The sequence below is a fragment of the Mustela lutreola genome, chromosome 4, assembly GCF_030435805.1.
Source record: "Mustela lutreola isolate mMusLut2 chromosome 4, mMusLut2.pri, whole genome shotgun sequence".
NCBI lineage: Eukaryota > Metazoa > Chordata > Mammalia > Carnivora > Mustelidae > Mustela > Mustela lutreola.
The window spans coordinates 86,636,677-86,660,474 of NC_081293.1; the positions used below are offsets into that span (position 1 = coordinate 86,636,677).

The 23,798-nt window shown below is 43.4% G+C and overlaps 1 protein-coding gene across 2 annotated transcripts in view; it reads right to left on the minus strand.

Moving 5' to 3' along the window:
* The window catches only part of NTPCR (nucleoside-triphosphatase, cancer-related), a 38,939-nt gene extending 19,240 nt beyond the window's left edge, over nucleotides 1–19,699 (minus strand). For both annotated transcript variants that reach the window (XR_009352714.1, XM_059170440.1), the window contains exons 1-3: nucleotides 19,545–19,699; nucleotides 10,579–10,741; nucleotides 9,977–10,073 (exon numbers count right to left, since the gene is read on the minus strand). Coding sequence is in view for 1 of the 2 variants with exons in the window: in XM_059170440.1 (XP_059026423.1) it covers nucleotides 9,977–10,073; nucleotides 10,579–10,741; nucleotides 19,545–19,578 (294 nt within the window). In the remaining variant the exon portion in view is untranslated. The remainder of the gene's footprint in view (nucleotides 1–9,976; nucleotides 10,074–10,578; nucleotides 10,742–19,544) is intronic.
* Between the last annotated feature and the right edge of the window lie 4,099 nt (nucleotides 19,700–23,798).

Here is a 23,798-nt window from a genome sequence, read left to right on the forward strand (position 1 = left end):
TTTATTTTATATAAATGCATATGTTTAATATATACACTTATGTTTATAAATAACTGAATATAAACATTCAGTATATATATAAATATACTGAAAAATATACTGAATAAAACCCCAGTGACTGCAATATACTCAAATGGTTCCCTCTTTAAACTGGTATGTTGTTACGAACAGACACACACGTGCACGCGCAGAGAGAGGATAGACAAACAACAGGGCAAACAGTAAAAACAGGTGATTCTGGGTAACACGTATATGGGTGGTCTGGCATTATTCTTATTCCTGTTATTTTCTCTAAGAGTCAAAGTGTATCCAAATAAAGTTCAAAAAATTAGAATCAATACAAAAAAAGAACAACCCATACACATTTTCTCGGTGTAAGGTTTGAAAAAACCACCAGCTCATCACGGACGTGTAAGTTTGCTTCCGAAGGAGCAGGGCCCGGACTGCCATGTCCGGGGAGAGGCAGCCAGTGGCACGTGAGGGAAATGGGACAGAGCAGAAGCGTAACGGGGAGGAAGGAGCAGCTGACACAGATTCTACCCCAGTCCCACTCACAGAGCACATGCCTCCGCGAGGCCTCCGGGGAGTGGGCTGTGAAAATGGCAGGAAGGTAAAGAACCCAAGGCAGAGGCCGGCTCAGCCTCTAAATCACAGAACCACAGGCCAGCAGGGAGAAGTAACAGAGCATCAGACCTGCCAGGGCAATGAGGGGGACTCCTGAAAAGGTCACTGAGAAGACGGACCACCAGCTGCTCCAAGAGCTGGACCCTGGCAATCAGAGGCTTCTCACTGCCCCCCCACCCCTTGGTGTGTGGGTTCCACTTGCCCTTCTCATCCCCAGAGACTGCTCCCAGGACACAGCCTCAAGATAATGACGTGGTGCTGAGAACAATGACATGGCCTACATGAATAAAACCAGTTAAGGCAGGGTGCCTAGGTGGCTCAGGGGGTTAAAGTCTCTGCCTTCAGCTCGGGTCGAGATCCCAGGGTCCTGGGATCAAGCATGGAGCCTGCTTCCTCCTCTCTCTCTGCCTGCTTCTCTGCCTACTTGTGATCTCTGTCTGTCAAATAAATAAAAAAATCTTTAAACAAAAAATAAAACCAGTTAAGGTCTCTCTCCATACAGACTTAAGATTTGGCAGGCAGGAGGTGGCCCCATCCGTCTTGCTGTATCCAACACGTGAGTTCCTGCTGCTTAGTACAACTGCCACCTCCCAGCCTGGAGTGGCCTGCCTCTTTCTGGTCTCCCTCCGCCCTCCCAAGAAATTGGGGGCTAGTTTTGCATTTCACCTGGAAGCTCCTGACAAGGTTGCAGACCCAGAAATCCTACACGATAAAGGGCAGCATCAACCCTACACAGAACTCTCCATTCATTTTTCTCTTCTGATTCACTGCAGAAATGTTTCCACTGACAATCTCTAAATTAATTCATATGTTTGCACCAGACAGCTTTTTGTTTCCCTGGCCGATCTTTCAGTGCATATATATGATCGTGAGGTCCAGAAATAGGAAGTGAGGAGGAACAAAGAAAAAAAATGTCACATTTGCTAACGATGAAGGAAATTCAAAAGCAATGCTTGGGCTCCTGTCAACCTTTCAAGAATGTATCCTGACTAGAAATTGATTTTTCCAAATTCTCTCTCAAGCCTAGTGGCCCGAAATACAAAATAGCAATTCCAGGTCAAGTGGTAACAGATGAACTTTCCCCAGCCAGGAATCCTCTCACCTTCAAATGAAGTTTCAAAGATCTGAAGCAGAATCTCATTTCAGAATCAAAAGCAGATCCTGCTCTTGAAAACAAATATACACCAAAAGCCTTATTTTGATCAAAAAGAGGTGCTACTATGTTGATTTTCATCAGACGTCCTGGTTCCAGCTGCCTATTCTTTTCATGGATCTTAATTAAAAATGACATGGGTGAGTCTAGAAAAGACAGCTTGGAGTAGACACTTTTTGTTCTTAAAAAATTACAATCTATTGTTATCTTTTTGTGTGAGTAGGAGATACATGAGGTGGGGTGCCAACAAAACCTTTAATCCCATACTGCAACAAATTCTAATAAAGCAGTCAGTGTCATTGTCAAAAAGACCATTAGGAAAAAGGACAGTGTTACCCTGCCAGCCCTGGTCACTAAAAAACTGGAAAAATAATCCTAATTACAGGAGCATCAGAAAGTAGAAGAGACCTATAAATAACCCTGCCAAAAAAATAATTAAAAAAGAAAGAAAGAAAGAAAGAAGTGGAAAAGCAGAGATAATCGCGTTTTTGGCTATGAAGACTATGAGCTGAAAAATTAAGATGCTCCTTGAATCTAAATAACTATAATTTTATATGGTTCCAATCACTCCATGTAAGACTTCTGTGGTGGATAATAGAGTCTTGATTCTACATTTCATGCCAGCTCTGCCACTTATAGGCCGTGGGCCTTTGGGCAATTTAACCTCTAGTCTATAGCTCAGTTTCCTCCTCTGTAAACCAGGAAGAGAGTGCTAGAATCACTCTGAGGACTAAGTACACCGGTGCCTATAGCACAGTTCGCACTGGATCAATGTTGACAACCTGCACTACTGTCCCTACCCCTAGCACTGTTACCCCCAATACCACTACAGTGTGGAAAAACAAACAAGAATGGGTAAGACAACTTTTAAAATAGAAGATAACATGGCAATTAACATGGCATGGTACTGACGTGAGACTCAAATGGGCAAATGGGCGAGAACAGACAACCCTAGAACATTATACATCCACATATTTCTTATTATAATTAATAAAGCATAACAAACCAATGAGAAATGGGTTATTTAACAAATGGCTTTGGCAAACTTGCTAAGTATTTGGAAAGAAATCAACTCATAGTCTCATTGTATATTATAGTCAAAATAAATCCAGATGGATTAAAAACATGTTAAAAGGAAAAAAAGGTACTACAGTACTATAGAAGAAGAACGAAATTCTGTGTTAACGCGGAATATAGAGACTGCGTCAATGTTAAGAGGAAAGAAGGATAGAAGGAAGTTTGGAAGGAAGGAAGGAAGGACGGACGGAAATCACCAAAGGGACAAACTGAGAAAATTGCAATCAATAAGTACAAAAAGGTCATTTGCCTTATAAAAGATCTTTTTAAGCCAAAAGGGGAAAAAATGGGAAAAGGGATAAACAAAAATAATTAGATTAAAAAAATACTCAAGCTAAAAAACATTTAACCTCATTAGCAACTTAAAAGCAGGAGTCAAAGCGAAGAAGCCGGTTTCCCTACAGAAGATGGGTATAGGGTATAGGGCTCCTGCTGGCCACAGTGCAGGGAGAGGAACACGCCCTCACCTGGCCGACTAGTCACAGAAGCACCTCAACAGCACCCAGCAATACCCCAGGTCAGCCCTTCACCTAGGGCCTCACTCTCAGATCATCCCCCGGGGAAAGCTCCACCACTGGGGAGAAAGGCTGGCTGTGCAAAGGGGGTTCGCTACGAGGGTCCTTGTGATGGTGATAAACACCCACCACCAAGTCAGAGCGTAAAACCCATGCCAGGAAACACTGTGCAATCACTACATTATCACAGTTGTGATGATCATCCCCTCGTAGGCCATTCCCATGTCACTGGATCGTATTAACAGGAAAAGCCAAATCTATAAAACCAGATGCAGTATTTGTCCCCATTTTGGATTGATGGAATAAAGCAGAAAGAGGGAAGAAACAAACACACTAACAGCGGTTAACCCAGTGATAAGATTATGAGTTTTTCTTATTTTCTTCTTTATTTTTATTCATATTTTTTTACAAATTCGCTACCTGGAGTAGAGAGTGTCGATACTCAGAAAAACAATAAAAACGTTGTCAAATAATTAGGAAAGTCGTCACCAGTAGAATGAAAAAAGTCCACTGCAGTCAACCCTAGGAAAGGACTTTCTAAGAACCTTACTGCAACTCCTCCTCTAGCCCTGCCCTGGCCTCCAGCCCCTTCTGGGCTCCAGCCCCGCAGGCTCTGACCTAGCTCACCACAGGCCCACACCCCTGCTGGCCCTGTTTGACCCAAGGATTAGCTCCTTTCCATCTTACGACTCACAATGTTTTTCATCCACGGTGAAATACCTTACACATAGGAGGCACTTAATATATATTTCTGAACTTAAAGTTAGAGAGCGTTTTCAGACATCCTGGGCAGGAGACCCTAACATGCTACCTGCACCAAGGTTCTCCTCTGCCTAGATGTGGTTGCTGGAGCTTTCTGTTTACTTGTCAGTAATTACAACTGTCTCTTCATATTCCTCTGTTTTCGTTGTGTAGCTACTTCACCATTTTTTCTCTCTAAAGGCAAAACACTAATTCCTTTTCCTCTCTTCATTCCAGTAAGAGGTGGGAGAAAGATTTGTTCTTCAGGGAAGAGAAAAAAAAGTCTGTGACCTGGACTAGGTAAGAACCTGCAGCCTGGGAACTCGTCCTAAAATATGGGTGTGTCTGGGTTTGGTATCCAAAGTGTAAGAAATTGGGGGAAGTTCTGCTTTCCTCTATCTTTTAATTAAAAAAGAGAGTTAAGCTCTATTCTAGTCAATGTATGACTTCTTGCATAATTTCGCAGACAGACAGCACGCATGTATGTACGCACTGCTCCGCCAGGATTCCGTCTGTTCTGAGCCAAGTGAGTAAAAATCAATTCTTTGTATTGATCCAGGGCCCAAAGCCAGAGTCTTCACCTGGAGTTTCATTTAAAGTATTTTACTTGCCCTTTGAACATTTAAGTAGAAAGGTAAGCATTTGATGGGAAAAAACCAGAGAGAAAAACATCATGTGCTGACTGCTCACACCAAAACAATGGCCACAACAGACCCAGCACGGGATGGAGGAACATTCCAAGAGGCAAGAGGTGGGAGTAGCAGGCAATCGGGAGGAAGCAAGGGAGGAGGTGGGCTCTGGTGAGCAGCAGCCCGCAAAGAACAGAGCGCAAGACCCTGCCGGCCGTCTGAAGTCAGCAACTGCCCTCCGCGGGCTGTGGTTAAATTTCCGGCAGCCCCAAGCAACTACCAAAGCCCTCAACAACACCATTCCGCTCAGCCCCAAATGTCAAAGAAGAACAGAGAGGCTAAGATAACAGTACACCGACCAAAGAAAACTGCCAGGGCCGCGAGCCAACAGCTGGTGCGGCACCAGCTCTGCAATGTTGTGGGGAATGCGTCTGAGCTAGCAAGACTGGGGAATGGTGACAGGCGGCCAGAGGTTAGCGGGCCAGACCACACCAGGCCCACCAGGCCATGAGAAAAACCCTGGACCTTCCTACTGGTGGAACAGATTCTCTGGAAGGTTTAGACCTGCCTTGTGAGATAGGTTGTCACCACTGGATTTCTACAAAAATTAATCCAAGTAGTACATCTATCACAGATTAAAGGCACTCAGAGTACTTAATACAGTCCAGGAGACCGGGACCACGTGCCCCACCCACCCTACCAGCCACACCTCCTTCCTCACCTTCTGCCCCAGGACCCTGGGGCCACAGTTTATCTGTTCCCCTCATCTATAATGTTGTCCACAGAATCCACCCCCACTCCCCCCAACACACACACACCCAGTACTGACTCTCTGAAGCGATGGTGCCCTCTCATCCTCCCATTTCAGCTACACACCACCTCCCCAGAGCTCCTTCCCAGCCATCTGATCTAAAGTCAGCTTTCAGCACCTCTCACAGCACCCCAGTGGGTGCTTATGACATACACTTCACAGCGCTTATGACGTATACTTACTTGCTTAATACCTACATTTCCCCCTCGACCGAGGGTCTCGAGAGAGGAGAAAACATGTTTGTTTTGTTTACAACTACATATCTAGGATTTGATAAATATTTGATGAATGAACATAAAAAATTACATATTTATAATCCAAATGCAAAAGGTGGTTCTTTGAAAAGATTGACTAAATTGACAAACTTTTTCCTATTTTCTTCTCCCTTCTTCTGGCTTAAAAAAAGGCAGGGGGGAGAACTTAAATCACCAAGATAAGACACAAAAGAAGGGAAAACACCACTCACCTCCACAATAAGAAGGATTATAGGGGAATATATGAAGAACTGTATGCCAACAGATGAGATAAATGAAACAGACAAATTACTAAAAGAGAGGTTACCACAAGTGTCACAACCAAAAATAAAAAATTAGCAGACCTATACAAGCAAAGAGATTAAATTCATAACTAAAAAGCTTTTTGTGAAGAAAAGCCCAGGCCACAGGGCTTCACTGGTAAATCAAACAAAGAAAAGCAAAGACAAAGAAAAAATAAATGCCAATATATCACAAACTTCCAAAAATCAAAAGAGGATGGGACACTTCCCAACTTATTTTGAGACCAATATTACCCTGCTACCAAAAATCAGACAAAGATAGCACAAGCAAGCTACAGACTATGTCCCTTAGGAATACAGCCGTGGAAATCTTCAACAAAATACTTGCAAACAATTTTTTATTTTTATAAAATCCAGCAATACATACATAAAAGGATCTGCATATGATCCTTTTGAATCCATCAACATATAAAAATAATCACACATCGTGACCAAGAGGGATTTAGTCCAAAAACCAAGGTTGGTTTAACATCCAAAAATCAATTAACATTAATACACTACATTAATATGATGAAAGATAACACTCACATAATCTCCGCTATAGATGCAGGAAAAGGATTTCACGAAATCCAACAACTCCTCATTGTAAAACACTCAACAAACTAGGAACAAAAGGAACTTCCTCAACCTGGTAATGGTTATTGTAAACTCACAGCCAATGTCATATGGTACAAGACTGAATGCTTTCTCCCTACAATAAGGAACAAGATGAGGATGTCCACTCTTACCATTCCTATTCAACACTGAACTAAAAGTTCTAACCGAGGCAATTAGGCAAGAAAATGAAATAAAAGGGATCCAAAGTCGAAAGGAAGAAAGTAAAACTATATCCATTTGTAGATGATACAATTTTGTACACAGAAAACCCTAAAGGATTCACTGAAAACTCTTAGAACAAATTAACAAAGTTAGCAAGGTTACAGGATACAAGATCATCAAATAAAAACCACTTGTGCTTCCATACATTCGTAATGAGAAATTCCAAAGTGAAATAAAGGAAACAATTCCATTTACAATAGTGTCAAAAAGTATAAAATGCTAAGGTATAAATTAAAAAAAAAAAAGTGTAAAACTTAGAGACTAGAAACTATAAAATAATATTGTTGAAAAAAATTTAAAGAAGGGGTGCCCAGGTGGTGCAGTGAGTTAAGTCTCTGACTCTCAGTTTCTCTTCCTCTCCCTTTGCCCCTTCCACTTGTGCGTGCTCTCTCTCTAAAATAAATAAATCTTAAAAAGAAAAAAAGAAGAATTAAAGAAGATCTAGGTAGGAGCGCCTTGATGGCTTAGTCACTTAAGTGTCCAACTCTTGATTTCAGCTCAGGGCATGATCTCAGGGTCCTGAGACTGAGCCCACACCGTGCTCTGCACTCAGCAGGGAGTCTGCTTGGATTCTCTCCCTCTTCCTCTGCACTCACACGTGGACATTCTCTTTCTTAAATAAATCTTTAAAAAAAATATGATGATGATCTAGGTACATGGAGAAACATCTTGTATTCATGGGTCAAAAGACTTCATACTGCAATATTCTGCAAAAAACTTAATACTGGCAATATTCCCCAATATAGTCCCTATCAAAATCCTAATTTTGGTAATAAAGACAGTGAGGTACTGACCTAAGAACAGATGGAACTGACATAAGGATAAATGGAACAGAATTCAGAATCCAAATTATGTTTGTATTTTATGGTCAAATGACTTCAAGAGCAGTCCCAAGGAAATTATATGGGAAGAGAAGAGTCTTCAACAAACGGTGTTGAAAGAACTGGATATTTATCTGTGAAAGAAGGAATCTGGATTCATATCTAACAGCACACACAAAAATTACTTTAGGCTACAGACCTATATGTAACAGTAAAACCATAAAACTCCTAGAAGAACACACAGGAGTTGATCTTTATGAAATTAGGTCAGCAAAGTCTTCTTTGATACAATACCAAAAAGCATAAACAACAAAAGAAAAACAGGTAAGCTGGATTTCTCAAAAAAAAAAAAAAAAACCTTCAAGGACACCATGAAGAAAGTGACCACGTCTACAGAACAGAAGAATATACTAGCAAGTAATGTATCTAATTACAGACTGGTATCCAGATCTTATGGAGACATTTCATAACCCAGTAATAAAAACACAAATAAGCCAATTTAAAAATGGGCAAAGCAAAGAAATAAACATTTCTCCAGAGAAGATATACAGATGCCCAATAAGGACATAAAAAGACACTCAACATCACTAGTCATCAGGGAAATTAAAATCGAAATCATACAGTGCTTCACACCTCCTTGAATGGATGAAAATAGAAAGACCGTAACTGGCGCTGGCAAAGATATGAAGAAACTGGAATCCTCATCCACTGCTGGTGGAAATATGCAGCTGGTCTGGAAAATAGTCTGGTGATTCCTCAAAAAGATTCATGCAGAACTCCCATTATGACCTAGCATCTCTCTACTCCTAGGTATAACCCAAGAGAAATGAAAACAGACGTCTACCCAAAAACTTGCACAGAAACGTTCAGAGCAGCATTATTCACAATAACCAAAAAGCAGAAACAATCCAAATGTCCATCAGCTGATCAGCAGATCAACAAATGTGGTATATCCAGTCAAAGGAATATTATTCAACCATGAAAAAGAATGATACGTACTGAAGTGTGGATAAACCTTGAAAACATTGTGCCAAGTGAAATAAGCTAGTTACAAAAGATCCCACTTTATAGGATTCCCTTTTCAGGAAATGCCCAGAATGGGCAAACTGACAGGCAAAGAAGGTAGAGTAGTGGTTGCCAAGTGCGGGGAGGGATAGAAGAATGAAGTATGTATGGGGCTTCCTTCTGCAAGGACAGAGATGTTCTAAAATTAGCTTGTGACAAATGATTGCACATTCCTGTGAATATACTAGAAAAAGTTGAACTGTGTATTTCAAATGGGTGAGGTGTGAATTATACCTCAGTAAGCTGTTAAAAAAGAAACAACAACAGGTAATACAGTGATATACGATATATCACAGATGGTCCGTGACTTACAATGGTTCAACTGATGATTTTTCAATTTTACGACGGTGTGAAAGCAATACAGATTCCATAAAAATCGTAGGTCAGATTTTTAATTTTGACCTTTTCCTGGACTAGGGGCAGCATGCAGGATGATCTCTCACAATGCTGGGCAGGAGCTGGAGTCCCAGGTCTGAGGCAGCCACGAGATCATGGAGGTAAACAACCAATACACTAATAACCATTCTGCACCCACACAGCCATTACGTGTTTCCCTTTCAGTACAGCGTTCAGTACACTGCATAAGATCCTCAACACTTTATTATCAAATACACTTTGTGTCAGATGATCTTGCCCAACCATACAGTGTTCTGAGCACGCTGAAGGTCAGCTGGGCTGAGGGGTAATGGTGTGTAGGTTAGGTGTATTACATGTGTTTTCCACTTACCAGACTTTCAACTTATGATGGCTTTATCAGGAGGTAAACCCATAGTCAGTTGGTGCTTACCATTATATTTATATAATGACATTTCCCTTCCTAAATGTTTATTTGTTGTGCTGTGAAAACAGGGTTAAGATATAAAAGAGAGGAAAGCAGAGGAAAGATTTAACTTTTGGAGTCTTGGTAGCTGAGCATCAGAGCCCTCCCAGAATAAAATATTTCCATGCGCTGAATACGTGTGAGAAGGAATTTCTGTTTAGTTCAGAGTGACATCAAATTATGGTGCATACATCCTTTATAAGGCTCAATCACTTGAAAACCTTCCAATTGTCAAATGCAAAACTGGCCACTCCTTTGGAGCAAAACTACTCTGTTCCCAGGGCGAGCAATTCCCCCAATGCACTAAGAAGAGATGGGCTCAAGAGGCAGAAATCACATACTTACATTCCTCAAGACCGGAAGTGCCAAGTGCTCAAACGAAGTCAGATCCACCACGTACTGCCCAACCCGGCATTCACGTTTTCCAGGTGGAGGCTCTGACCTGAATGAAAAGACAGGGCATTCTCTGCTGAAAGACCCCCATACTGATTTCTGGTTTGTAGCTACTCCAGTGAGCCTCTGGCCCTCCACGTAGGCTAAATCACCCTTAAAAATCACCCAGGTATGCAAAGCTAACCTGATGCCATGTAACCTGATGCCTGACATCAGGGCTACCAACTCGAGTGCGTACTACCACCGCCACCACCAGGCCTGGCAGGGACCTTGGGGGACAACCCTGAAGCTGCAGGGGGGCTGCGCCACAGAAAAAAGGCACACAGGAAACAGGACTATGAATTACAAAATGCTAAACACTTATTACTTGGTGGAATGAGTTTTAAGTGACATATGCTATTTTTATACTTTGTTTTTCATGTGATGGTTTCAATCTCTGTTTTCTCTCTCTGAGAAATCTGTAAAGGCCCCAGATTCTTCTAGATAGAAGGGATCATTTGGCTTAATCTTGTACCCAGGGGGAATAAAACACCACAGAACGGAAATATCAATACCCAATTCTGGACAAAACTCCCCGCAGACCAGATAACGTGACAACATCGAATCCTATTCTTTTCCCTCCCTGTCTGACTTCTTCTGTGTAAAATCCATCGACAGGCACACCCGAGGATTTTAACACCTCACTGGCTTTCTGGATCAGCGTTGTTTTTCCAACTCCTAAAAAAAAAAAAAAAGAAAGAAAAAGAAAAGAAAACAAAAGCCCATTAGGAACCACTCCTTTGCCAGAGGACACACAGCACACACTGACTCTGAGAGCCTTCCTGGCGGGGAGTGAAAGGGGCTGCACCTGAGTTTTAGGAGTACTAACTGCACTTCAATTCTGATTGTTCCAGGGTGTTAAAACTTTTTAATTTCAAGCATAATAAAAATATGAATGGGATCTTAAAGTCTGATTTTAAAATTCCTCCGAGACACCATTAATTTTGCCACATATACAATACCAGGACCAACTGAGTAGCTCTGTGGTGATAGGTGCAATTTGCATCCTCTGAGACAAGCTTCTAGAACTAGGTTTACTTGCCTCCGTGGGTGGCCACACTCTTTCACGAGGAGGTAACCTGGTCATATTTGGGTCAAATGCTGGGCACCTTAAGTTGGCATTTCAACCTTCGGAACACTCTGGACCTATATTTATTTATTTATTTATTTTGAAAGATTTTATTTTATTTTATTTTTTTATAGACTTTATTTAGGAGAATAGGTGTTATTTCTTCTTTGAAAGTTTGGTAGAATTCTCCGGGGAATCCCTCAGGTCCTGGGCTCTTGTTTTTTGGGAGGTTTTTGATCACCACTTCAATCTCCTTACTAGATATTGGTCTATTCAGGTTGTCAATTTCTTCCTGATTCAATTTTGGGAGTTTATAATTTTCCAGGAATGCATCCATTTCATCTAGGTTGCTTAGCTTATTGGCATATAACTGTTGATAATAACTTCTGATGATTGTTTCTACTTCCTTGGTGTTCGTTGTGATCTCTCCCTTTTCATTCATAATTTTATGTATTTGAGCTTTCTCTCTTTTCTTTTGGATTAGTGTCGCCAATGGTTTATCGATCTTATTGATTCTTTCAAAAAACCAGCTTCTAGTTTCATTGATACCGTATCTCTGGTTTCTACCTCATCCATCTCAGCTCTAATCTTGATTATTTCCCTTCTTATGTGTGGAGTTGGTTTGATTTGTTGTTGATTCTCCAGTTCTTTAAGGTGTAGAGACAGCTGCTGTGTTCTGGATTTTTCAATTTTTTTGAGGGAGGTTTGGATGGCTATGTATTTACCCCTTAGGACCGCCTTTGCTGTATCCCATAGGTTTTGGATCGAAGTGTCTTCATTGTCATTGGTTTCCATGAATTGTTTCAGTTCTTCCTTGATCTCCTGGTTGATCCAAGCATTCTTAAGCAAGGTGGTCTTTAACTTCCAGGTGTTTGAGTTCCTTCGGAACTTTTCCTTGTGATTGAGCTCCAGTTTCAAAGCATTGTGATCTGAGAATGTGCAGGGAATAATCTGTCTTTTGGTATCAGTTGAGTCCTGATTTGTGACCCAGTATGTGGTCTATTCTGGAGAAAGTTCTATGTGCACTTGAGAAGAATGAGTATTCTGTTGTTTTAGGGTGGAATGTTCTGTATATATCTATGAGGTCCATCTGGTCCAATGTGTCATTCAATGCTCTTGTTTCTTTATTGATTTTCTGCTTCGATGATCTATTTCTGAGAGAGGCGTGTTAAGATCTCCAACGATTAGTGTATTCATATCAATATGACTCTTTATCTTGATTAACAGTTTTCTTATGTAATTGGCTGCTCCCATATTGGGGGCATAGATATTTACAATTGTTAGATCATCTTGGTAGAAAGTCCCTTTAAGAATGATGTAGTGTCCTTCTGTATCTCTGACTACAGTCTTTAGTTTAAAATCTAATTTGTCTGATATGAGAATCACTACCCCAGCCTTCTTTTGAGGCCCATTGGCATGAAAGATGCTTCTCCATCCCTTCACTTTCAGTCTGGGTGTATCTTTAGGTTCAAAATGGGTCTCTTGTAGACAACATATGGATGGGTCCTGTGTTTTATCCAGTCTGCAACCCTGTGCCATTTTATGGGTGCATTTAGGCCATTCACATTGAGAGTGATTATTGATAGATACGTTTTTATTGACATCGTGTTACCTTTGAAGTCTTTCTTTCTGTAGATTGTCTCTATATTTCTGTTCAATGCTATTCTTGGGCTTTTTCCTCCTTCAAAGAAGCCCCCTTAATATTTCCTGCAGTATTGGCTTGGTGGTTGCATAGTCTTTTCAGCCTTGCCGGTCCTGGAAACTCTTTATCTCTCCATCCATTTTGAATGTCAGTCTTGCTGGATAAAGTATTCTTGGTTGCATGTTCTTCTCATTCAGTGCACTGAATATATCTTGCCAGCCCCTTCTGGCTTGCCAGGTCTCTGTGGACAGGTCTGACATTATTCTGATGGGCTTTCCTCCGTACGTAAGGATCTTATTTGTCCTAGCTGCTTTCAAGAGGCTCTGCCTACAATTATAATTCTTCATTCTTACTATTAGGTGTCTCGAGGACTTTCGAGAATCTGTAATCTTGGGGGGAAACTTTCGGCCTCTAGTACATAAACGCTGGTTCCATTCACGAGATTTGGAAAATTTTCATGAAGAACTTGTTCCACTATATCTTCTAGACTTCTTTCTTTCTCCTCCCCTTCAGGGATTCCCTGAAGCTTTTTCAAAAAAATTGAAGCAGAAGGAAATCTTCCTGACTCTTTCTACGAAGCCAGCATTACCCTGATCCCCACACCAGGCAAAGACCCTACCAAAAAGGAGAATTTCAGACCATTATCACTGATGAATATGGATGCTAAGATTCTCAACAAGATCCTAGCAAACAGGATCCAACAGCACATTAAAAAGATTATCCACCATGACCAGGTGGGATTCATCCCTGGGCTACAAGGATGGTTCAACATTCGCAAATCAATCAATGTGATAGAAAAAATTAATAAGAGAAGAGAGAAGAACCACATGGTCCTCTCAATTGATGCAGAAAAAGAATTTGACAAAATCCAGCATCCGTTCCTGATTAAAACGCTTCAAAGTATAGGGATAGAGGGAACATCCCTGAACTTCATCAAATCTATCTATGAAAGACCCACAGCAAATATCATCCTATATGGGAAAAAGTTTGCGTCCTTCCCGTTGAGATCAGAACACGAAAAGGATGCCCACTCTCACCACTCTTGTTCAACATAGTATTAGAAGTCCTAGCAACAGCAATCAGACAACAAAGGGAAATAAAAGGTATCCAAATTGGTAATGAAGAAGTCAAACTCTCTCTCTTTCCAGATGAAATGATTCTTTATATGGAAAACCCAAAAGACTCCACCCCCAAACTACTAGAACTCATACAGCAATTCAACAACGTGGCAGGATACAAAGTCAATGTACAGAAATCAGTGGCTTTCTTATACACTAACAATGAAAATACAGAAAGGGAAATTAGAGAATCGATTCCATTTACTATACCACCAAGAACCATAAGATACCTGGGAATAAACCTAACCAAAGAGGTAAAGGATCTATATATACTCAAGGAACTACAGAACACTCATGAAAGAAACTGAAGAAGACACAAAAAGATGGAAGACCATTCCATGCTCTTGGATTGGAAGAATAAACATTGCTAAAATGTCTATACTGCCTAGAGCAATCTATACTTTTAATGCTATTCCGATCAAAATTCCACCGGTATTCTTCAAAGAGCTGGAGCAAATAATCCAAAAATTTGTATGGAATCAGAAGAGACCCCGAATCGCTAAGGAAATGTTGAAAAACAAAAATACAACTGGGGGCATCACGTTACCTGATTTCAAGCTTTACTACAAAGCTGTGATCACCAACACAGCATGGTACTGGCATAAAAACAGACACCTAGACCAGTGGAACAGAGTGGAGAGCCCAGATATGGACCCTCAACTCTATGGTCAAATAATCTTCGACAAAACAGGAAAAAATATACAGTGGAAAAAAGACAGTCTCTTCAATAAATGGTGCTGGGAAAACTGGGCAGCTATATATAGAAGAATGAAACTCGACCATTCTCTTATACCGTACACAAAGATAAACTCAAAATGGATAAAAGACCTCAACATGAGACAGGAATCCATCAGAATCCTAGAGGAGAACATAGGCAGTAATCTCTTCGATATCAGCCACAGCAACTTCTTTCAAGATATGTCTCCAAAGGCAAAGAAAACAAAAGCAAAGATGAACTTTTGGGACTTCATCAAAATCAAAAGCTTCTGCATAGCAAAGGAAACAGTCAAGAAAACAAAGAGGCAACCCACGGAATGGGAGAAGATATTTGCAAATGACATTACAGATAAAAGGTTGAGATCCAGGATCTACAATGAACTCCTCAAACTCAACACACACGAAACAGATAATCATATCAACAAAGGGCAGAAGATATGGACAGACACTTCTCCAACACACATGAAAAAATGTTCATCATCACTAGCCATCAGGGAGATTCAAGTTAAAACTACATTGAGATATCACCTTATACCAGTGAGAATGGTCAAAATTAGCAAGACAGGAAACAACACGTGTTGGAGAGGATGTGGAGAAAGGGCAACCCTCTTACACTGTTGGTGGGAATGCAAGTTGGTGCAGCCTCTTTGGAGAACAGTGTGGAGATTCCTCAAGATATTAAAAATAGAACTTCCCTATGACCCTGCCATTGCACTCCTGGGTATTTATTCCAAAGATACAGATGTAGTGAAAAGAAGGGCCATCTGTACCCCAATGTTTATAGCAGCAATGGCCACGGTCGCCAAACTATGGAAAGAACCAAGATGCCCTTCAACGGATGAATGGATAAGGAAGATGTGGTCCATATACACTATGGAGTATTATGCCTCCATCAGAAAGGACGAATACCCAACTTTTGTATCAACATGGATGGGACTGGAAGAGATTATGCTGAGTGAATTAAGTCAAGCAGAGAGAGTCAATTATCATATGGTTTCACTTATTTGTGGAGCATAACAAAAAGCATGGAGGACATGGGGAGTTAGAGAGAAGGGGGTTGGGGTAAATTGGAAGGGGAGGAGAATCATGAGAGACTATGGACTCTGAAAAACAATCTGAGGGGTCTGAAGTGGCGGGGGGCGGTGGGAGGTCGGGGTACCAGGTGGTGGGTATTATAGAGGGCACAGATTGCATGGAGCACTGGGTGTGGTGAAAAAAATAATGATACTGTTATGCTGAAAATAAATAAATGAAAAAATAAATAAATAAAGACTTTATTTATTTATGTCACAGGCAGAGATCACAAGTAGGCAGAGAGGCAGGCAGAGAGAGGAAGGGAAGCAGGCTCCCTGCTGAGCAGAGAGCCGGATGTGGATCCCAGGACCCTGAGTCATGACCTGAGCTGAAGGCAGTGGCTTAACCTACTGAACCACCCAGGCACCCGAAAGATTTTATTTTTATTTATATGACAGGCAGAGCTCACAAGTAGGCAGAGAGGCAGGCAGAGAGAGAAAAAGGGAAGCAGGCTCCCTGCCGAGCAGAGAGCCTGTTGCGGGGCTCAGTCCCAGGACCTTGAGATCATGACCTGAGCTGAAGGCAGAGGCTTTAATCCACTGAGCCACCCAGGCGCCCCTGGACCAATATTTAATTGTGGGAAAATCCCTATACTCCTTCCTGGACTTAAATTACTCTGTCTCCCAAAAAAGTGTCTCTTAAATACCACAAACACCACAAGAAACAGCAGTTTTAAACTTTCTCACAAGAGCAATCCTAGCAGGTTGGCAACCCCATCTTTGACCTCCGCCAGCGTCCCTAAGCATTCCCCTGGCCTGCCCCCCCCACCCTTCCCCAAATTACAGCTTCTGCACCTTCACCCCCTCACCCACCTAGCCTGTTAACTACTCTGACCAGCTCTTGCTATGTGTTCACAAGCACCAATAGGTGTGAGCTGACAAAGTAACCCGTCCCTGTGGAGCCAGAGACTGTTCTCTAGCACACTCCACAGCATTTCCTTGGTTAAATCCTCACAACTCCCCCTCTCAGGCAGTCACCATTCTTGTTCCTGGATTATAGATGAGGCCCAGAGAGGCTAGGTAACTTATCCAGGCTTACACAACTAGTAAGGATCATGCACGTTAATAGGAGCCTTGGAGTGTCCCCATGGCTTCGTTTCTATGAGCCTTGTTGCATACACACTGAAGGCAATGGCATCATGATGACCCAACACGGAAAAAGGGGAAACCTCTGGCAAGTCTGCAAGAGACTATTTCGAGACACCACAAAGATGTAAATCATGTTATTTCTACAGCTGCCGACACAGTCATCAGGGTTCCTGAAGGACCCTTTTAAGCTTCCTTGAGATAAACGATAATCTGTTCTTTAATAAATCTCTCCTCTCAACTTCACACCAGCAAACAATGGTGGCTGGCCTTCTGGAACATGAACAGCAACCCAGCCACATGCTCCCTGGGGTTGGAAGAGAATGGTGTAGGTTTTTCATCCCAGCTCCGTCCCCCAGTAACTGCCGCCTTCAGAAAGTCCCTGAAGAACCTGGTTAATGCTGGCCAGTGGCACTGGTGGGTATGTAAGCTTGTACTTTTCTGAACGGCAGCTTCAATATGTCTTCCACAGCACACAGCAATTGTATCGTTGTGAATTCCCTCCACAAAAATTTGACCGCAGCATGAAGATATATGAAAAGGTATTTACGTCAGTATTCACTGTAATGGCAAGATACAGAAAGCAATCTATATGCTGATCAGTAAGGGAGTGTTAAATTATGGTACTACGTGCATAAAACACGCAGGAAAGCCAAGCAGCCATTAAAGGGAATACTGTTTACCTGATGTATCAGCACAGAAAGTAGACCACAATATGTGGAGAGATGGAGAAAGAGCAGGTTAAGACACAGCAGGCATATACAGTGGTATTCCACTAAGCTTAAAAAAAAAAAGGAAGTATATGTATCTACACAAGGAAATGTCGAGAAGGAATTGGGAAGGGTCACAGCACTTATTTCTGTACATAGCAATTCCATGTGATTGTCACGTTCTTCTGTCAAACTTTTTTTTTTGTCTTATATTAAGTGGGTTTTACTCTAAATGTAAAAAAAAAAGAAAGTTGTTGCATTTTGAAGATGGTAACACAGAGCCACTGTAATAAAGGGGGCTCTGTGTGTCCTGCATATTGGCTAGGACACGGGGAAGTAACAGGAGGCACTGGCTCAAGACCCTTCCTCCTAAGCTCTAGAATCTTCTTTCAGTTAATTTTTCATCTCCATCCATTCAGCCGCTACCCTCGCACTGTCTACACTAAGAGGTAACCGATGCTGAAGGAAACCCCAAAATGACAGCTCCACACACCACAGAGTCAAGATGAGCAGGTCGGACAGCTCTAGAACCCTTTTTGTTCTAGTTCTCTCAGAAGAGTGACCGTGAGATAAAGATTCAACTGCAGGAAGTTTAATTTGGAAAGTGACCCCATGACCCTATGGGAAATAACTGCATTATCTCTGCTCAGCGGGGATCCTGCTTCCTCCTCTCTCTCTCTGCCTGCCTCTCTGCCTACTTGGATCTGTCAAATAAATAAATAAAAATCTTAAAAAAACAAAACAAAACCAAAAACAAACAAAAAAAACCCTGTCAGTAACTCCAAAGGGGAAAAAAAGTTGTACATAAAAGGAAAAGAAAACTACAGATTACTCTCCACTTGGCTTTTCTGGGATTAGCTTTTACATGTACTGGGCTAATAAAGATTACAAAATAACTGCACTAGGAAGATGGAGAGGGTGACCAGGTTTTAACACAGGCTCAGGAGAGCTATACTGTGGAATTACTTGAGTCTTTCAACTGTGTGCACACGAGGCTTTTATAAAAAAGGAAACAGGAAGAGCCAATGTTGACCTGGCCAACCTCTGTCCCCAGTCACTTGCAGGACCCAGGGCAGGTGCTAACACAGTAACAGATCACTTTTGTTATGAAACACGTAGGTGTCTTGGGGCCAGCCTGCTGAGCAAATGCCATTCCCAGTTTCAAATAAAGGACCGACAGATAAGTCGAAAGACAGTCCTGTGCCAGGTCAGGGAGTCCTTTGGATGTCAGCCATTCTTCCAACCACCACCGCACTCCTCACGGCTTCCCCTCCGCTTGTAACAATAAAATTCCAAAGTCTACGATATTATTAAGTGTGGCCTTTCCTGCTTAAGGCAAAACGTAACCATTAAAATCACGTGAAAGACAATTCCAGGCCCGGAATGACCTCCTCCTCCAGGCTCCTCTGCGGGAACACGATGCCATCCACTCGCAGCCCCGCAGGGTTGAGGGCTTTGCCAAAGACTGGCATCAGGAGGGCCTGGCACGGACACAGGATCTGAGACGGGCTTCTCACCCTGCAGCCTCGCCCCTGCAGGAGCCTGGGAGGGGGCAGGTCTCCTCTTGGGTTTCACTACCCTTCAGCGGAACCCCGGCGCTTCCCTCCCTGAGTGGGGTCCGGACCCCAGCACCTGCAGCGCGCACCGGCGATACCGACAGAGACGGGCCTTGTCCTGTCAGTGCCGGCGCGGCAGGCGGCCTGAAACACCGCGGGCGCCCACCGCAAGTTGGGTGCCACGGGGCGACCCTGCCGCCGCGGCCCGCTCTCCCACACCGTCACGGAGAAGGCCGCCCGCCACCCAACCGCAACTTTCTTCTTAACCAGCGCCCGCCTCGTTTCTAATCCGATCTTCCCGACTGAAAATCGCGCTTTCAGGGAAGCGGCACGCAGGCTTCCGCTCATGAGCCTGTAATTTCGGTCGGGAGCTTCAGCGGCCGCAGCCAGAGCCCTGCAGCCCGCTGCGCCTCCCCTAGAGCACGGGTCACCCCCACCCCGCGCGCCCCCCGCGCACCCCCCGGGCCTACCCCCGCGGTCCCCCGGAAGCGAACACCTGGGCGGGGTTACCTGGGGGCCCCGTCAGGAACACGTGCCGGGCCATACCGGTGGGCCCGCGTGGGGGTCGCGACCTGGGTCGGGGTCGGGGTCGCGGGCTGGGTCCCGCCCCCCAGCGGAACCCAGGCCCCGCCTCCGCCGGCCGGAAGCGCCGCCTTCGCGACTGCGCATGCGCCTCAGGGTCCAGCTTCAGTCCGGTCCTGTACCTCCCCCGGGCTCATCCTTCGCACATGCTCTTTCGGTTTTCGGTCTCGGCGCGCGCAGATGTCGGTTCCTAGAAGGATCGGGAGGTTGGTGATCCCGTTCTCTCCCGGTTCATGGGTTTGAGCCTCAATGTCTGGCTCATGCAGGGTGACTCCAAGGAGACGTGCGCGAGAATGTCTATTTCTAAGCGGTGCTGCGGCACCTGAGCGCCATCCCTTGCCGCTGACCTCCAGACCTGCGAGCTGAAATTCCCCCAGGCTGCGGGGACAGTCCCTTCTACAAGTTTGGTCTCAGGACCCTTCTTTCAAAGGGAAGAGGCTTTTACCCATTCGAATCTGCCTAGCGCTGTCAACCACAGCTGCCAGTAGAATTACCCGATTAAACGGCTTTGATGCCTGAGCTCTACATCCCTAAAATTTGGAGTGTTTGATCTTGGGTGTGTCCTGAGTATCTGGGTCTTTTTTGTTGTTTCGAACTCCCCAGCAATTTCTCAAGTCCAATGGGGTTGAGAACAACTTGATCAGGCAGACTTCCCAACCTCAGTCATGCATATGAACACCAGAAGTTGGTCTTTCTTACCTCCGTACCTTAAGTGGAAACCAACGCAAGACCCAGCTGGAGGGTCTCGCTGTACAAAGAATTAAGTGGCTTTCCCTCACTCACTTAACCACTTGTAGTGTTTCAGCCGGAGAAATGAAGTGGCAATGGCCTTGGGCCAAATTTACCTGTAAACTTTTTCAGCCTGACACATGTACGATTTGACTTGTGATCAATCATTCTCCATCCTGGCTGAGAAAGCAATTTCACTGAGTGCTCAACTTAATTGGTTTGTGCCCACACAGGCCCTCCAGGGCTCCCCTTAGTCTGCTATATACATCAGTCAGATGGTCTCAGTTTCTTAGCTATTTAAAAAGTAATCATCTAAAAAATAAGAATTGAACTGTGCAGCTCTTACCATCATTTTGGCAACATTTATAAAGCTGCATCACTCATAATGTAGGGCCTTTCATCTACATTTATCTTTAACCTATGCAAACTGGAGTCAAGAACAGTTGATGTAGCCAAGTAAACCCATAATAGTAGTTTCCAAAAGAAAGGAAACATGGGGGCGCCTGGGTGGCTCAGTGGGTTAAGCCGCTGCCTTCGGCTCAGGTCATGATCTCAGGGTCCTGGAATCGAGTCCCGAATCAGGCTCTCTGCTCGGCAGGGGCCTGCTTCCTTCCCTTCCCCTCTCTCTGCCTGCCTCTCTGCCTACTGTGATCTCTGTCAAATAAATAAATAAAATCTTTAAAAGAAAGGAAACATGTACACTGTCATAAATACACTCGTTTTTATAAAAAAAACATTCAATCGGAAACACTTAAATGTTAATTATGTAAAAATTTCCATCATTGGAAAACCATTTATAATTCATAAGGATTGCTAGGAGTTGGATTATTTTTCTTTTGATGTTCTACCTGGCATTCTGGTAACTAATAATGGGCATCAGTTTAGGTAGCTCAAGGAACATACAGTTTCCAGATGTAGAGAATTGATGCCTTAGAGAACAAAAAGAATATTCTTCTGTAATTGGATGTGGGTTCTTTCCCACTAAAAACGATTTATTTGGGTGGTGATTACATGGTGTCTTAACTTCATGATAATCCACTGATTTGAGTCTTTTGGTTTGTACAGTTTCCTCTATGTGTTATACATCAATAACATGAAATAATTTATATTAGAGAATAGTTAGAAACATATTTCAGAATAAATAGGTGATTAAAGTATTGTGCTGAGTCTAACTTTTGCTTACAATCGAACCATGGGATAATTACTTAAGGAACAGGTGATTTCAATTCTTTCTTCCTGCAGCACCTAGGAGTGGTCTCCCTTTTGGGAAGATGCAGTATAGTGCTTTATTAAAGCAGTTTTTAAGTACGTGCTTAAATTTTCCATGATTTCAGAATCCTGAAAGTCCTAAAAACACAGGTGTTTTTATTTGTTTGTTTGTTTTTATAGCTCTGCTTTGCCAAGACTTAGTTTTTTTTTTTTTTTAAAGATTTTATTTATTCGACAGAGAGAAATCACAAGTAGGCAGAGAGGCAGAGAGGCAAAGAGAGAGAGAGAGAGAGAGAGAGAGAGAGAGAAGGAAGCAGGCTGCCCGCAGAGCAGAGAACCCGACATAGGGCTCCATCCCAGGACCCTGGGATCATGACCCGAGCCGAAGGCAGAGGCTTTAACCCACTGAGCCACCCAGGCGCCCCGGGACTCTCTTAGTTTTAAAATTGTTTTTGGAACCCCTTCTGTCCTGGGCAAACCAGGATGGCTGGTTGTTCTACAGCTGAAGGACAGAGGAGCATTTAAGAAGCAAAGCAAAGGGCAAAGCAAAGGTTGAATGCTTGTGTCCTCCCAAAATTTATATGTTGAAAATTAACGTCCAAACTGATGGTGTTAGGAGGTGGGGCCTTTGGGAAGCGATTAGGTCATGAAGGTGGAGGCCTTGTGAATGGGATTGTGAATGAGACCCCGGAGAGATGCTTAGTCCCTTCCCCTATAGTCCCTCCCTCACTCTCTTGAGGACCCTAGAGAAGTCTACCACCCAGAAGAGCGCCCTCACCCAATCATGGCACTCTAATCTCAGACGTTCGGCTTCCAGAACTGTGAGAAGTGTCTATTATTTATAAGTCATCTTGTCTGTGTTGTGTTATAGCAAAGGTAACAGACTAAGGCACTATGCAAGCTGTTTTCTTCTTTAAGAGTTCAGTTGCTCTGAACATAGGATCCTATTCCAGAAGAACTTACCTTGTCAGTAAATAACTGAAAAGCCTATTTAACAGTCTGTAGGTAAAGCCTGCTCTGTTGGTCCTCCTGGCCTCCTCACTATAGGGACCCAGGACGGCTTTACACCCTCAACACCCGCTCTCCCTGCCCGGCATGACCAGATGTTTCCCCCACATCACACACACACACCCTCACACTGGTGTCCAGGGGCCTCTCCCCAGCCTGGATACAGAACAAAGGTTCCGGCATGTAGTGTGTGATGGGTCCTGAGCACAAGAAAACTGAGACCAGAACACTGATTAGGCTACCGGGGATGTGAAAAGAAGAAAGTGGTTAAATCAAAAGTGGTAACCATGTTTTGCGCCCAGCATGTATTTCCCCATATGGAAATAGCACCTGATCAACCCTCTTGGCACCAGAGCTTCTGCATGCCCAGTCCCCAGGACTGAAGAGTTGATTTCCTTCCCCACCCTTTCCCACCAGGTGGGAGGGCGGGGTAGAGGCACGTGACTCGGGCCTGGCCAATGAGAGCATTCCATCTTTCTCGTTCAGCGATTGGTTCCAGGAAACACATGATCCTAGTGAACCCAGAGGCACATAAACCTAAATCTTTTATCTGACACGTTCCTCTTTCTTTTAACCATGTCATTCCCTGGACCTCAGGATTGAGGACAGCCACCAGCCAGTGTGACTGAAGCAGAAGGACAAGGGGAGGTTTGGGGACCCCTCCCTCTCTCCCCAGTCAGCTCTTACCGTGCAGGACAGGCTCCAATGTCCCTGCTCAGGGAAAGCTTTTCTGATTCATCTGGCCCCTCACCAGCACCCCATGTCGTGACGCCACAAGGATCTGTTTATATACGCCTCTTCTCCTGCCACCTAAAAGGCAAGATCCTGTGGGATCATTTCTTATTCATCTCTTTTTATACACAACATGCCATATAGAAGTTAGCACATTCCTCTACCCACTAAGTGCCAGGAACAGTTCTAGGTGCTGGGGGACACAGCAGTAAAGAAAACAGAGTCTGTCATGGTGTAAGTCATGTTCTAGTGTGGAAAGACAAACAAATAGACAAGGTATATAGACAGAAAGCCACGAGGTGGTAAGGGCATGGAAAAAAATTTTTAAGAATGGGGAATGCAAAGGGTGTGTGTGCATTTTACAGAGGATGATCGAGGAAGATATCCCTGAGAAGATACTTCCTGAGCAGAGCTCTGAAGGAAGCGAGCCTTGTAGAAGAAGTCTGGGGGGTGGCAGTTTAGAAAGACAGATCAGAGTGTGCAAAGGTCCTGAGGCACGAGTGC